The sequence below is a fragment of the Sinocyclocheilus anshuiensis genome, unplaced genomic scaffold (genome assembly GCF_001515605.1).
Source record: "Sinocyclocheilus anshuiensis isolate Anshui unplaced genomic scaffold, SAMN03320099.WGS_v1.1 scaffold1075, whole genome shotgun sequence".
Classification (NCBI taxonomy): Eukaryota; Metazoa; Chordata; class Actinopteri; order Cypriniformes; family Cyprinidae; genus Sinocyclocheilus; species Sinocyclocheilus anshuiensis.
Genome location: NW_015544163.1, coordinates 1,022,195 through 1,037,855, shown reverse-complemented (window position 1 = coordinate 1,037,855; position 15,661 = coordinate 1,022,195). Strand labels below are relative to the sequence as shown.

General features: G+C 37.1%; 1 protein-coding gene across 1 annotated transcript in view; it reads left to right on the top strand.

Annotated features, from left to right (window-relative positions):
* The first annotated feature begins 5,640 nt into the window (after positions 1-5,640).
* Positions 5,641-15,661, top strand: part of LOC107695697 (protein shisa-6 homolog) — a 120,336-nt gene continuing 110,315 nt past the window's right edge. The window contains exons 1-2 of the mRNA XM_016495708.1: positions 5,641-5,693; positions 6,445-7,264. Coding sequence (XP_016351194.1) covers positions 6,720-7,264 — 545 coding nt within the window. The 5' untranslated portion in view covers positions 5,641-5,693; positions 6,445-6,719. The remainder of the gene's footprint in view (positions 5,694-6,444; positions 7,265-15,661) is intronic.

The window sequence follows — 15,661 nt, the reverse complement described above, 5'->3', positions numbered from 1 at the left end:
GAGGCACAAAATCACTTTCACGGACTTTTTCATTAACTGTTCCCTCCTGGTGGAATGACCTGCCCAACTCTATCCCAGCAGCCGAGTCCTTAACCATCTTCAAGAAACGACTAAAAACACATCTGTTCCACTTTTATTTGACCCTGTAACTCTAACAATTTCTATTCTATTTTAATTCTACTTTATTTATATTGATCTTTTTTTATTCTTTATTTAAAAAAAACAACAAAACTTGGATAAAAGCGTCTGCTAAATGACTAAATGTAAATGTAAAAGTGAAAATCCCATTAATTTTGTCCAAAGGGAATCTTTAATGATAACTTAAACATTCTAAAAAAGCTTGGTATATGCTTTTGTTGAAGCTGTCGGTCTGCATTATTTTAACTCCTTTTCATTTATTAATCCTGTTTAACAGCACACTTCCTGGTGAAAATTTTACATTACCCATGTTTCTCCACAAATCAGAGAACTGAAATGAACAAATCACACCAAAAGCTCTGACAACAACATAATAAAAGTAATTCTCCTTATATGTTCTTTAAATATTTGTATATATGCATTGTTTAAAAATAAACTCATAATATTTTATTCCTATAAATATAATAGCCATCTTTAAATCTATAGCTTTATTCATTTTTAATTCACTATATAGCATTTCCCCTACTATTTTTTAAGTAGCAGGTAATATACAGTATATACTGGGTAGTAAGCAGTACACTGTAGCAATTCAAGCAATTACGAGTCTTGTAAACGAGGTGAGACATTTTTGGAGTTGTTCTAGTGTCAGTTTCCACTGCTCATTTTCTGTTTAAACGCTCTTGTATCTGTGTCTCAGGGGATGCTGGGTCAGAGATCCCAGATCTGTAGAGCTGCGGTAAACTTCTTTGAATCCACCATTGTGATCTTCCTTTAGACCACACGCGTGCACGCTGTGTTTCTGAGCGTTAATTAGCGGGAACCTGATGATAAGACCATGCTAATTTTCTCTCGTCTTATCTCATAAGGACTCTGCGGTGGATCCGGCTCGTTGCTGTTACAAGATACCGAGCAACATGTGTCCACATTTGATCTCTCGACAGATGTGAGTAAGCGTGTGCATCTTTGATAAAACTGCAGGGCCAAAAACCTACTGTACGCAAGCAGACTAATGCAAATGGAGGGTGTTTCGGGCCCGTAGAGGGAAAACCGAAGCCTCGATTTGCATTCAGCTTGCAGAAAAGGCTCTGATAGAGTCTTAGTTTGATGCTTAATTAGTTGCTTGTCATGTCAAATTATGCTTTTTATTCACAGCGACAAACTTCACTGACTACTGCACCGGTTCCTCTGAGGACATCTGCGGTCTTCCTCATATGCACGATGACGCTAGCATGCAGGAAAGAGAAAATAAATGAGATCTCTTTAATATTTCAATTATTTCTTCTAGACGGCAATACAATTACAGTACATGGATCTACTTCTCAGATGTTTCTCCTGAGAAAATGAGACAGGTTGAGAGGTTTAATAATGTGCTCAGATACCAAAGTTTGCCATCAATTGATCTGAGCTGCTCCACATTCATTTTATAGCTTTGCATCCTTAATGTATGATAGCTATTGACTTTTGATTTTTTTTGTATAAACCTGCATTTTTTGCATTAGCAGTTCTAAACAGCAGTGATTACATAATCAGATTCCAAAATGTTGTACTTGTAATTACGGTAGATTATATAACATTTTAAAATTCTTATTATCAGATTACAGTTACTTTGGTAACACTTTAGTATAGGGACCAATTCTCAGTATTAACTAGATGCTTATTAGCATGCCTATTATTAACATATTGGCTGTTTGTTAGTACTTATAAAGCACATATTCTGCATACATCCCTAATCCTAACTAATACCTAAACTTAACAACTACCTTATTAACTATTAATAATCAGCAAATTAGGAGTTTATTGAGGCAAAAGTTGTATAGTTAATGGTTTGTCAATAGTGAGAATTTGACCTTAAAATAAAGTGTAACCGTTAACTTTATTATGGATTACGTGATTACTAATTATTCACACAATGGAATTAAATTATTCATCATTTATTGATGCTCCCTAATTATTTTCTTAAGTTTAAATGTGATGCAGTTATTCCTGGACTTTTTGTCAGTCAAACCAGTTTGACTTCAAATATTTACTTGAAGTTCCCCTGAGATTAAAAGTTAATATTTCATAATATTTCATTATTTAATTTAATAACACATTTGCATGCTCCCAGATGTAAGTTAATTGTCATACTTTTTTTTTTTTAATAACGATAATCCCATTTAAATCTATTAACAAGTTATGTCAAAAGTAATCTAAAAGTAATCTTTGATCTCACATTCTCCTATATTTTAGTTCCTAGACACGGTCGTAGATTTGTGTTGGTCTATGGAATATTTCAGTCATGCTAAAATACACACAAAACATAGTAAAGGGTGTTTTACACATAGATATGTATAGATGCCCCATTTGACCACTCCAAGCACGTAGACACGTCCGCCATCTTGGAACGGTCAACTTGAGATCATTCACCATATTATGGGTTCACAGACCATCGGCTGTGCAGGATTGTGGCATCTTCGAATATTCATTGGTTTCTATGGTGAATGATGTCAAGCTGACCATTACAGTATGGCGGACGGCTTACATATTGCGGCCCATAGAAACAGTTGCTAATGAGGCATCTACGTATAAATGTCTATGCTTTTACGCTCTTAAAAATAAAGGTTATTTTTGGCTTCTGTGGTTCCATGAACAACCTTTAACATCCATGGAAGCCTTCCATTTCATAAAAGGTTCTTTATGCTCAAGAAAAGGATCTTCAAATTATTAAAATGTTCTTTACGGAGGGAAAAAAGGTTTCTTGAAAAACTGTTCAATGAAGGGTTCTTTAGGGAACCTAAAATGGATTTTCGTAAACCTCCCTTTGGAATCTTAATTTTTAAAAGTGCATGCTCTCCTTTTCATGTCGTACCTTCTGTAAGAACCTGTGGTGAAATCACTTTTTTGTGGCTCGGTGCTTTAATTAGTAGTCATACTGAAGTCTGACACCTGCAAAGTTTGAACTTTTGAATTAGTCAGCAAGTGTTCTCAGTTTATCAATCAAGCAATACGCAGTTATCAATGCTGAAATGTTTACAGTCCAGCAGTGTATGTAGCTATAGGAGGTCCCATGGAGGAACAGCTTGTGTGGGCGCACCATCTTCACAGCTGAATATTCCTCTGTGATTAATTACGTATTTTCAGGGAGCTGAAATTTCTGCCTTATAATTCCTTAGCCAATGTCAGTGCTGACGTTATCTGTCAGGGATCCTTTTTTTTTTTTTTTTGCTGAGGTCGCAGTTCTGAGGTGGGAGCAGTTAAAATCTAATGGACAATCCGTCCTCCCACTGTGCGTCTGTCTCTCTCATGCATGCTGATTGACAGAAAGACAGCACTCGTTTGCCTCCGGACCAAAGAGCTCATAAAATGAGACAGGTTCCTCAAACTCTTCCTGGTTGTCTGCAAATTACATGCGCACTTTACTTTTGAGAGACATTCTACAAAACGGGATTTCCACTAAAATGACAGCTCTATTATTACTTTAAGGTAAATAAGGTTTCTTATGAATGCTTTTTTTTTTTTTTTTCATTAATGTGAATAAGAAAACCAAAGTTTTCAAGCCAGGGACATAAAACATGGCGTTTAAAATAAAATAAAATAAAAAATTAAAATAATACATATACTTTCTATAACTGGTTATATGGACATGGAAAAAAATGCATATGTTCCTTTATTTATGTAAAATAAGGCTATCGTTAAAATTTTGCACAGAATGAGTCTTTATGAGCAATTGATACGTTTAAGCTTGAACACTTAAGTTTCATGGTTACTTGTTTGATGGAGATAAAAAAAAACCCAGAGAGAATCTTTATTTTACAATCTGTCCCTAACAGCATATGAACACAGCATATTATTCCTAACACAATGTTATTATTATTAGTTCTTTCTCATTAGCACCTTTCCTTGTCTATTTCACTCCTTTAGACATCTAGATTGCATCGCAATAACAGTCTGAATTTCATTTTAATGTTCTCTTCATAATGTTCTTCTCTTTGATATTTATATTATTTTGCTGTCCAAAACATCCGAGTTCAAGACTCATCTCAATAACGATGAGTCAGGGTTTCATAATCTTTTCCTGAACTTTCTGACTTCTTAAGAAGTCTTAAATCTAGGTCTTATATCTATCTGCCTGTCTTTAATTATTCTGTTATCGTAGAGTATCAAATCTCAGCTGAAAATGCTCTGTAGGCCTACAGCATATTGAACGAGTTGAGTCACATTTCATGATGTATCACATTGCGTACTGTTCCTGTGTATGTTCTTGTTGATCCAGGAATCGGGAAATGCTGAGGGTCAGGGGCTTGCACAACAAACCTATCATTTTGATTTCATGGGTAGTTAATTGGTTGGATGAATCTCACGAAAACTACCAGAAAATGCCCCTTTAATTTTCTACCAGATAATACAAAGAAAGAAAAAAAAGAAAGAAAGAAATTATATTCTGAATAATGAAAACTAGGCCACTGGCTCATATCTGGCATAGAATGTTCACTTCTCACAATCCAATCAATTCCTGTCTCAGGTTTTTCCTCATACTGAACATCCAGTTTCACTCAGAAGCGGTTGTCAGTGGCACTACATATAGGCTAATTCAGATAACCTTGCCCCTTAAATGGCCCCTATAGGCTACTGAATTGTGATTGACTACTTAAGCCTACATGTCAGTCAGTGGGTGGTTCTTGACCGAAATAAGCTGTCACAACACAGATATTATAGTTATATAGATTGTTCTGTATCATGCTTTTGCGTAGTGCACATACAGGGACGATATGTGTAATACGAATGTTGATTGCAGGCAGAATTATAGCCTTAGAATTACAGAATTACAGCTGATAATGTTAAATCAGGTTAGAACAGCCCTGCATTGGTTGTTTTTTATATTCTTTAAGTCCCTGCTCCGATATTTGCACGCGTCATCCAGTCTTTCTCAGGAATTAGCGCGCTTGAAAAATTCAAAAGTTAACTGTCACAACGGCCATCTTCGTTTATCGATGGATGTGGATGTTTTATCTTCGTGGATGTTTATTGTGAGATAAAATGTATATGTGCGAGATTTTTTTAAATATTTGACACAGTTGATCATATTTGTAAGAGTATAACCACAAGATTGTAGACTAAAAATAGAGATAAGTCGAGAAATCACCGCCGAACAGTACATTCTTACTACCTGATGATAATTTGCTGCTTTTAAAAACTAGATTGCACTGAAACCTGTAAATAATAAGATAGTCAACGTACAGTTCTGTGTTTTCCTGACAGGAATGTTGATCAAGGAACATGTCTCGTGTGTTGAAAGGCTGTCCATGACACTAATGCAGTTGTAGGAGAGGTCGTGTAGGTTGCTCAAGCCTGCAGGTATGCGTGTGTTTACCCGAGACGGGTTTGTAATTACCTGACTTGTAGAAGAACAACGTTCGAGAGAAAGAGAGAGAGAGAGAGAGAGAGAGAGAGAGAGAGAGAGAGAGAACGGGATCGATGGAGGCGGGTCACAGCGGAGCGGAGGAGCATCTCTCTTTCAGCTCTGTTCGTTTCGGAGGCGCCGTGACGGACATCCCGGAGTCGAGCGCACTGGACTCGTAAGTTCGGTCCTTTTTTGCATTGTTAAATCCACTTTGTATCTTCTTCATGAATGAATGTGGGATGTCAGAGATAACATGAGTAGATTGTAATGTAATATGTGAGTATTTATTCGCTTTACTACACTGTAAAAGTGTAAATGTGCAGGCATTACCTTAAGGGGATAGATGTAACCGACATGGCTTTTAAAAATGGAGTTTTACTGGTGTCATCCAACGTAGTCCTTGATTAATTAATGTTAAATCATATTTTTGAAACCTGTTAATTTGAACGTTACCACATGAAACACGTTTAGGTTTACTTGACGGAAGCCCCCGCTTTTACATATCAAGTTATTTGTTTTATTTAACGTCAGTACTGTTGAATGTTTAATTGATTTTATTAATTAATTTAATTTCAATTTCAATTTATTTGTTATTTCTTGAACGTGAATGTGTAAACTGTTGACATGTAAAGAGATTTTGATTTCTTTTAATATCTTTATATTTTATGCAGTATATGATGCTGTTATACAACAGATTCACACCAATAGATTCAGTATTCATAGCTTTTTATAAGCATGTGTTGACAGTCTTTGTGTTAACTTAGTATGAATTTTTGTTTCTGTCAAGAACATATAATTCATTTTGCTTGAAGAAACGAAACTAGGAGATGTGTGCTGTCCATGGTGCTGAAATCATGTAGACTAGCTTTTTCGGACATTAACTGAGAAGAGTTTCATTGCTTTCCCTCTCATATTTTGTTTTTCAGATAAACACAATGTAGTCAGTCTTGAACAAGTAGATTTCAAGTTTGAAAACCTTTTTAATCCATCCACTCAACGTGAAATGGGCATTGTGTAATTGTTGGTCTGACTCTGTAAGCACTTATGCCTTAAAGAATGAGAGTCTTAGGGAGGAGGACTGTTGAAATGATGCTACACGGAGATGGAGAATGGAGGACCCACAAGAGTGCATGACAAGCGGGTCAGTGCTGGTTTGAAGAAATCATAAAAAGAGGAGAAACGCATATCACCACTTGAAGCCATGGGGATACGACACCTCCTGCTTCTTTTGGTCTATCTAGACCCACTGTGCGTCCTGAGCGCATCCACGGCCAAGCGGAGCAAACCCCCTCCAAAGAGACCCCCCAAAGTAAAGGAGGTCAACAGCACTGTTGCTCCGACAGTGGCACCCCAACGGATCACACAAGTCCAGGCACCCATCATCGGTGATCATGACACCTGTCTCGGCTACTACGACGTGAGCGGTCAGTTTGATAAAGAGTTCTCCTGCAACAACACTGACCACCGGTACTGCTGCGGGAGCTGCTTCCTGCGCTTCTGCTGTCCCGTGAAAGCCAAACGGGTGGATCAGAGAGTCTGTACCAACTACAACACGCCCGACTGGATCAAAACCCAACCGCCTTCACCCGCACCCACAGGGGACACGTACGACCCAGCGCTGGACCAGACCAACACCACCGTCTACATCACCTGCGGGGTCATCACCCTCATTATCATCCTGGGGATTTCTGCCAAAGTGGCCTATGACAAAGCCACCAGACCACCTCAAGAAATGAATGTCCACAGGTAAGCCCAAGAGATGTCTTTGGAAATGCAAGCTTAATTTAATGCATAGTGTGTGACTTAGTGATTGTATAGAAGTGAAGTAGCCTGGTTCAACCACCCCAGGGCTGGTTTGTACTATGCAAAAATGTGCAGTTTTTACATTAAAAGGATAGTTCACCTAATATTTAAAATTCTGTAATCATTTACTTACCTACCCAAACCGGTATACATTCTTTCTTCTGTGGTACTTTCAATGGGGTCCATTTATGTTTGGACCCCAGTGTTCTTCAAAATATCTTCTTTTGCAATACTTAGAAGATAGAAAAGTCATACAGGTTTGGAACGATGTGAGGGTAAATAATGACAGAATTTTCATCTTTGGGTGAACAGTCCCTTTAAGAAGTTATTTCTACCTTAACATACTTTTGTGTTTGCCTAAAATATTAGCCCATTAACTCCCAATTACATTCTCAAAATTCGGAAATTATGAGGATATAGCCATCAAAAATATGAAAAGGGTGTATTTTTTTTTTTCTCATTAGCATTTCAAATCAATTTATTCAGATAAAAGTGGGTAAATTCAGATAAACACAGTATGTTTTAGAGACACCAAAACTGTTTGAAGAGCACAGACTGTGTAAAATAAGAGTGATTTGTCATTTTTAGTGAATGAGGCTGAATGAGGAAAGCAGAAATGAACGAGACCTTTTAACACATTTCTTTTATAACATACAGTACATAAACTAGACAGTAAGTGAAAGCTTTTGCGGTCTTGATCACAAAATAAGCACTGGGTTCTGGGTTAAGATGGAATATTAATAGTTAATTGCATACTGTATTAAATCTAGGACTCATCTGCGTCTAGGAGGGATTGATTCTGGATTTCATTAGTCTTGTGCTGAGATAGAGGTCAACAGGAAACCGTCGTAGTAGAAGGGAACTAGGTCTTCATGGCGCAGTTTGTCAATAAGACAGATTTATATTGCTTTGGTTTGTCAGTGTCAAAAAAAGAGAAAGGTTTCTTTGGTTTTGAAGGTCAAGAAAATGTTGAATTTTCATAGTAAAAATGACGTAACACTGACTTCATAGCCATTTTAGCCAGTCACCTGGCAAGTCAAAGTCATTCAGAGCTGTTAAGAGTATTAAAGATGGCACATTGCTCTTCTCTTATCGAACTGATCCATGTTGCAAATATGAGTCAAGCTCAGACAGTCTGATAAGCGTTTGGCTGGCGCTCACAATGAGGTTTATTGGATTTGTGAATACCGAATGACATTCTGTACAGCCGGTTGACACTTGTGAGCGGCATACTTAAAATGAACAATCTGTTGTTATTTACTCATGGCATTCCAATGGAACGTTCTTTCTTCACTGGAAACCAAAGCAAAGTGACCAAGGGCTGATGATGAGCCCAAAGAAAACACCATAAAAGAAGTCCATTGGACTTAAGGCTGGAATACACTACACGACTTTTAAAATCTGAACAGATTTTTAAAACGCTATCATACACTTATGTAAATGGTTACAGAGGAAAAACTGGCTATCGTACACTACACAACTAAGGATCACACACTACCAGACTTTAAAGTCGTTCTGAACACAATGAACACATGACAAATCAAAACGATTTTCATTCTAAAATCGGCTCAGGATATCAAACATGTTTGTCTGTGACCATCATACACTATGAGATTTTCTATGAAATCTGTCAACTCAAATCTGCAGACTGACTCTGACTTTCGGCAACTAGTGTCAATATGTCCAGACTGTAAATCGGGGCAAAAATCTTGTAGTGTATTCCAGCCTTTATCTTCTACTTTCCAAGTCTTCTGAAGTCAGTTAAGTTATTAAAAATTCAGTCTTTCCTCGCACAAAACTATCATGTCTTCAGACGTCTTGAAATGTAGACCACAAGCCACATGAGCTACTTCTATGGTGCTTGACAATCTCTGATCACTATGAGTCAGTCATTGATTGCATTTATTGTGTTGATTTTTACATTTAGAGGCCCTGAGCATTTATATATTTCCCTGAACTGACATTGAACATTTCTTAGAGGGTTTTGGGGCTAAACTCCCATCTTAGATCTGTCTTGTTCTCCATCAATACTTGCACAATTTTTGACAAACCGTCCCTGCTGCTCACTGTCTCACAGAGACGCCAGTGAAATTTCATACTACAGTGTGAGCCGTGAGGGTACAGAATGTTCCAGAACATTTGTTTTAACATTTCCACCCTTTGAATCCGCTCGGCTTCATTTAGGCTGTGTGTAGAGGGTGGTAATTTGCACCAAAATACAGTTAAATATGTTATGAGTGTGTTTACCCAGGGGCTCAGATGTGTAGTGAAACCGCTCCGAGTTGGAAGGCTCTTGATGTGTTTTGTGTGTTTGAAGAGCACAGGCGCATGAAATGCAGTTTCTCTGAGGAGAACGTCTGTATGACTAGAGATGAGACCTCGGTCAATGAGGGACAAGATCTGTCTCACGCCTCTCTGGCTGATTCATTATGAATCGATTATGAGGACTATAGAGTTTTTGTAAGTAGTGCAGTATGGCTTGGTTGTGGTTTGACCTCATGATCTATAGTTATACTTGAGACTGATGACAAAGTGATGACTAAAGTATTTTAATTACCTCATTCTGGGTAAAAAATGGATTAGCTCAAATGGATCATGGGTTGTAATTCATGCTAACTTATGACTCATAAGAGCCCAACTACTATTGTGTTACATAATTCCTATTTTTCAAAGCTTATTTGGGTGAAAGTCGTATTAAAAGTAATAAAAAAATAATATATTTATTTATATGAAAATATCGAAAAAATATGTATAAACACCTACATCAAAAAAAAAAAAGCACCATTATTTTTATGGTAATTGAGCACATTTCCCTTTTTTTAATGTGAATAATTCCCTATTATTTTAATTATAAAGTAATGTATAATGTAAATTGTTTGACATCATTATATAATTGTTATATGGAATTTAACAAAATTTTGTGTTAATTTTAATATTAAATATACATACATATTGTGTCTGAACAAGATTTTATTTGGTGAACATGTGCTTAATTGTCTTAAAAATAATCAAAATCTTAACTCTTACAGCTCCTAGAAATGTATTTTTTATTTAGGCAAAATATATATTTTTATAATTCTGGAGTGAAATATGACCTGGAATTTTCTTAATGAGATTCACCCACTTTCATTTGCTTACTTTCCTTTTTGGACTACTTGCTCCGAGAGTTTTTTCTTCATCTTAAACACAAAACATAGTTGTCAATTCATCAACAAGCCTGTATCTCTTTCAGCTATTTTCTCTGCATCACAGTGACGTGACATATGAGGAGTTTCTTTGATTATAATGCCGTCTAATTGTCTGGTGTTGATGACATAATCAGGAATGTGATTGGGCAAGCAGCTGCAGTCTTGTCCGATCGCATCTTCCCTGTGTGATGAGTCTCCAACTCTTAGCTACCCAGAAACCCCTGCTGTGTCTCAGCGTGTTGTCTCTCTTTGTTTAAATATTGATGCCGCTGTGCTGTCTTAGACACCTGCTGAAATGGCCAGGGAATGATCAGCCTGTGGGAGAAAACATCAGAATCAAGAAAAGTCCTTGAGAGAAATTCAGCAGTCAGGAAATAAGGCAGAAAGAACATGACTTTGCTAAAAAAAAAATCATAAATTAAAGTTCAGACCTAATGAGTGCTGGTGCCATGAATATGTGATAGTCTCAGCCTCAGACGTCATGCCCACGGACTGCTGGCTGAATGTCTGATGCATATGGCACACAAAAGTGGAAACACTTCAGGAGTTTCGAAGTCGTCATCGGATTGGTTGAATTATACAGGATTTCCGGTAGACGTGTGTGTCGCATTCTTTAACGTTCTGCCTGGAAACAAATATGCCGTGACGCCAAACCCCCTCACGAAAGAAGAAAGCCGTCGTGTTAACAACTGTGACAACGAGCGCTTATCCGGATCAACTAAACACTGGATTTTCAAAAGTATGTGAAATATTCGTCACCGGCGAACCAGCTGCGGGCAATCTGATTAGCTTGATTGAAAACTCCCAGAGTGCTTTTCACTGGACACAATAGGCATTCTGTTCTCTCGCGGCTGTGTTTGAGTTTCCCCGTGACAGTGATGTGGAGGGTTTAAAACGCTCTCGGGTCAGAAATGAATCATTATATGCTTATAGAGCTCAGGAAGTCACTTGGTGCTAAAAGTGCAGGATGTGAAAACCAACTCAAATCTTTTCAACAACTGCTAAAGCGGATAGAGAGGATTCAGTTTGGCCTCCTAGCGCTGTTGCATGACGTTTTCAGATTGAATCTTTAAAAGGTTAGTTCTCTTAAAAGTGACAAAATATTTTTTTTTGTCATAAAAATTTTACATGGATTTTGATATATATATATATATATATATATATATAGAGAGAGAGAGAGAGAGAGTTCAGATGCAAAAGCCTCTAAGTGCTGTTTGAAATCTTCTTCTAAAATTAGCATTTTTCAGGCTCCTATGTTTATGTTCAGTTATTTCACTTTAATGGCTATGAAAAGAACCTATTCATTGCCATTCAATTGAAATTACCGAAAATATATATATACGTAGCAGTAACTTTTTGCGATATTGACACGTTGAATCCACCTTTTGCCGAACTTGTTCTTCTCCCTTTTCATATCACATCGGAAAGGCATGTATTTTCAATAAAAATGAAGGAAATATGCAAAAAGTGGAAAATAAAGTGCCTCATGGGTCTTTATCTGATAGGATTAGGGGTAAGTGTAGGGAGGGCCTTATTGGTCCAATAAGTTTAATAAAAATGATAATTTACACTCAATACTTTATTAGTGCATACTGTTTTATAATTTACTACAATAATGAAGTGACAATATCTGCCACTATTTGCAGATATAAACTACTATTTACATTTATTGTAAAGAAAATACTGCTATTTTTATGAAGTATAAATAGAATCTGTTGCTATTTGGTCTTTGTTTAAATAGGATATCGCTAAGAAAATATGCTATATTCACTTAGTGATATATATATAAAACAGCTAAAAGTATTTGTGAGATATGAAACCATGAGCAGAACAAACAGTTCACGCAAGGTTTTACAAATGATTTACACAGAAATGTGTTCTGCTCTTCATGTGTCATGGATGAGGCTTGATGTTTGTGATTTGTGAGTTTGTGTACTTCAAAGCATTATGGTCAAAGATCTTTTTGTCGACTTTGATCGTAGGCTTCATTGATCTGAGCTTATGCACCTTGGTTTTGGAGTGAATAAAGCATTATTTGTGGAAAATGTTCACTCCAAAACTGAGTTACATAAGCTCAGATCGATGAGGCCTACGATCAGTCAGTTTCAAAAAGAAATACAAAACCTGTGCTAAGTGAAACAAAACAAGTTGATAAAAACATTGAATCCAAGAATAGGTAATAACAAGGTTTTTTTTTTTTGACTGGAAATGCAACAAGTGTCACATGGTGGGAAAATAATACTAAAAAGTACAAAAATTATCAAATTTGTTTTACAATGTGTGCTGTTATAACATTTTCAGGGAAAAAGAAAATCCTCTCTGGCTCAAAATGACCCAAACATACATACATACGTACGTACATAAATGCATACATACATAAATTAATAAATAAAATCTCAAAATGAGCATCCTATATTCATATAGGTCTCTCTCTCTCTCTCTCTCTCTCTCTCTATATATATATATATATATATATATATATCAAAATCCATGTAAAATTTTTATGACAAAAAAAAATATTTTGTCACTTTTAAGAGAACTAACCTTTTAAAGATTCAATCTGAAAACGTCATGCAACAGCGCTAGGAGGCCAAACTGAATCCTCTCTATCCGCTTTAGCAGTTGTTGAAAAGATTTGAGTTGGTTTTCACATCCTGCACTTTTAGCACCAAGTGACTTCCTGAGCTCTATAAGCATATAATGATTCATTTCTGACCCGAGAGCGTTTTAAACCCTCCACATCACTGTCACGGGGAAACTCAAACACAGCCGCGAGAGAACAGAATGCCTATTGTGTCCAGTGAAAAGCACTCTGGGAGTTTTCAATCAAGCTAATCAGATTGCCCGCAGCTGGTTCGCCGGTGACGCTAAAGCTTTATGCTTTATAACCTGGTAGCCGTACACGAGCAGTTTGAGTGGAACACAAGATTAGCTTGGTGCCGAAAAGCCGCGGTTTGAATAACAGTACATTTCACGGCCCCCTGGGCCACTCGAAGTCTGTGAGAGTGGCGGCTGAGAGGTGGAAGAGGTTAAAAGAGGTGCCGGCTGTGTTCAGCAAATGCAGATTCACCGGTGACCTTCAGCGGGACAGAGAGGCCGCGGTCTGAAAGCCTCCACGGGTGATCCGAGCACCTCGTATTGATCAGTCTCCTCGGGAACACGCGCCGATGCAATCCGAGCGCACGCTGACGTAAGACCAAGATTTTTACCCAGACAGGCTGCTCTGTCACAGCCGTTCTCCATTTCACTGCTTTGGAAATAAACTAGTCCTCTGATTGACCCATTTTGCACATATTTGAACTGATGCTAAAAAAACAATAGCAAGCATCAACGGTCCAAAGTGGTTCTAAAGCATGTTCTGCTGAAACATTTGAGCCTGTTCACACCAAGAATGATAAATAATTATAACAATAACTATATTATCATCCACACCAATGGATACTAACGCTCTGTTTATTATAAGATTGCTACCGTTTTGTTGTCTGCCGCTTTAAATGCTTGAGCTCTTTAAAGTCAGGTGGATTCGAATTGGTTGTCGTTGCTTTTATCGTCTTTCAGATGGAAAGAATCATTCTGAAACTTATTCCAACAATATGGTTCTTCTATGTTGTTATCATTATACTTGTGTTGTAGAATGATTTTTAAGACTTTATAGTTATTGTTATTGTCCTTGGTGTGAATGGGCCTGAAGTCACTTTGAATGAAAGTGTCTGCAAAATACATTTATGCAGGTAAATGTTATTTTGTCAGTTCACTTGCCACTGGCAAGTAATTTTTTCTTTCTTTGAATGCATCATTACTTGAATCATTAGTCATTTTACTTGCATTTTAAACATGCAACCAAGAGTTTGAATGCGTGAGAGAGAAATGAAAGCGAATTTTGAAAGAACCAGACTACTTTTGCGTTACATAATTGTATTTTTAAGCTTTATTTTGATAAATTTTACAATGTCGCTGTCATATTTACCCCTAAATCTAATTGATTTATTTTACTCAAATAAATTAAAGCCATTTATTTGTATGTTTGTTCATTTAAGCCATTTTTGTACTGTTATTTTTAGGAGAATAGGTACATTTCCCATCCTATTCTCTACTTTTCTCCCCTCAAAAAAATGTATTAATGAATATAATTGAAATTATTTATAATGTAAATTGTTTAATGTCATGGTAGACTTATTTTCTTTTCTTTAAAAATATAGTGTCCAAACAGGTTGATTTTTATTTGAGGAAAATGTGCTTAATTGTCTTGAAAATAATCAAGAATCTAGAAACAAACCTCATTTTTATTTATGCAAAATATAATTTATTTCTAGTTCTGGAGTGAAGTATGAGCTGAGCACTGAGATTCACCCACTTAAATTTCACTTAATTTAATTTTCGGATTACTTGCTCCAAGAGTTTTTCTCTTCATCTTAAACACAGGCATATTTGTTGATTCATCAAACAGCCTGTATCTCTTTCAACTATTTTCTCTCTTTTACAGTGATGTAAAATATTGAGAAGTTTCTTTGATTATAATGTCATCTGTTTGATTCATGGTGGTGGCATAATCAGGAACATGAGTCTTGTCGGATCACAACATCCTTGTGTGATAAATTCACTTGCCGTTGGCAGGTCTGGTGCCAAAAGTAATTGTTTTTAATGTGAATGCATCATTACCTGAATCACTGGTAATTTTACATGCATTTTAAACATGTAATCAGAGTTTGAATGAGTGAGACAGTATGTCTAATTCGAGCTGTAGCGATATCAGGTCTCTAAACAACAACAGCGTTCCGGACTGCGCTATTCATCTCGATCAGCTGACATGCTATCGAGCGGACAGAGCTCGCGTCGAGGGAGGTAAGACCCGCGGCGGAGGGCTTTGTGTTTACATCAATGACGCGTGGTGCCGCGATGCTGTTGTGGTCTGCAAACACTGCTCACCCCTGGTGGAGTTTATGATTATTAAGTGCCGGCCGTTCTATCTACCGAGGCAATATACAGCCATACTGCTCGTTGCTGTATACATCCCTCCCAGCTCCAACAACAGCAACAGGAGCGAGGCACTAAATGAACTGTACCAGCACATCAGTGAGCAGCAGACAGCCCACCCTGATGCTTTTCTCATCTTGGCTGGGGATTTCAACCACGCAGACGTAAAGAGTGTGTT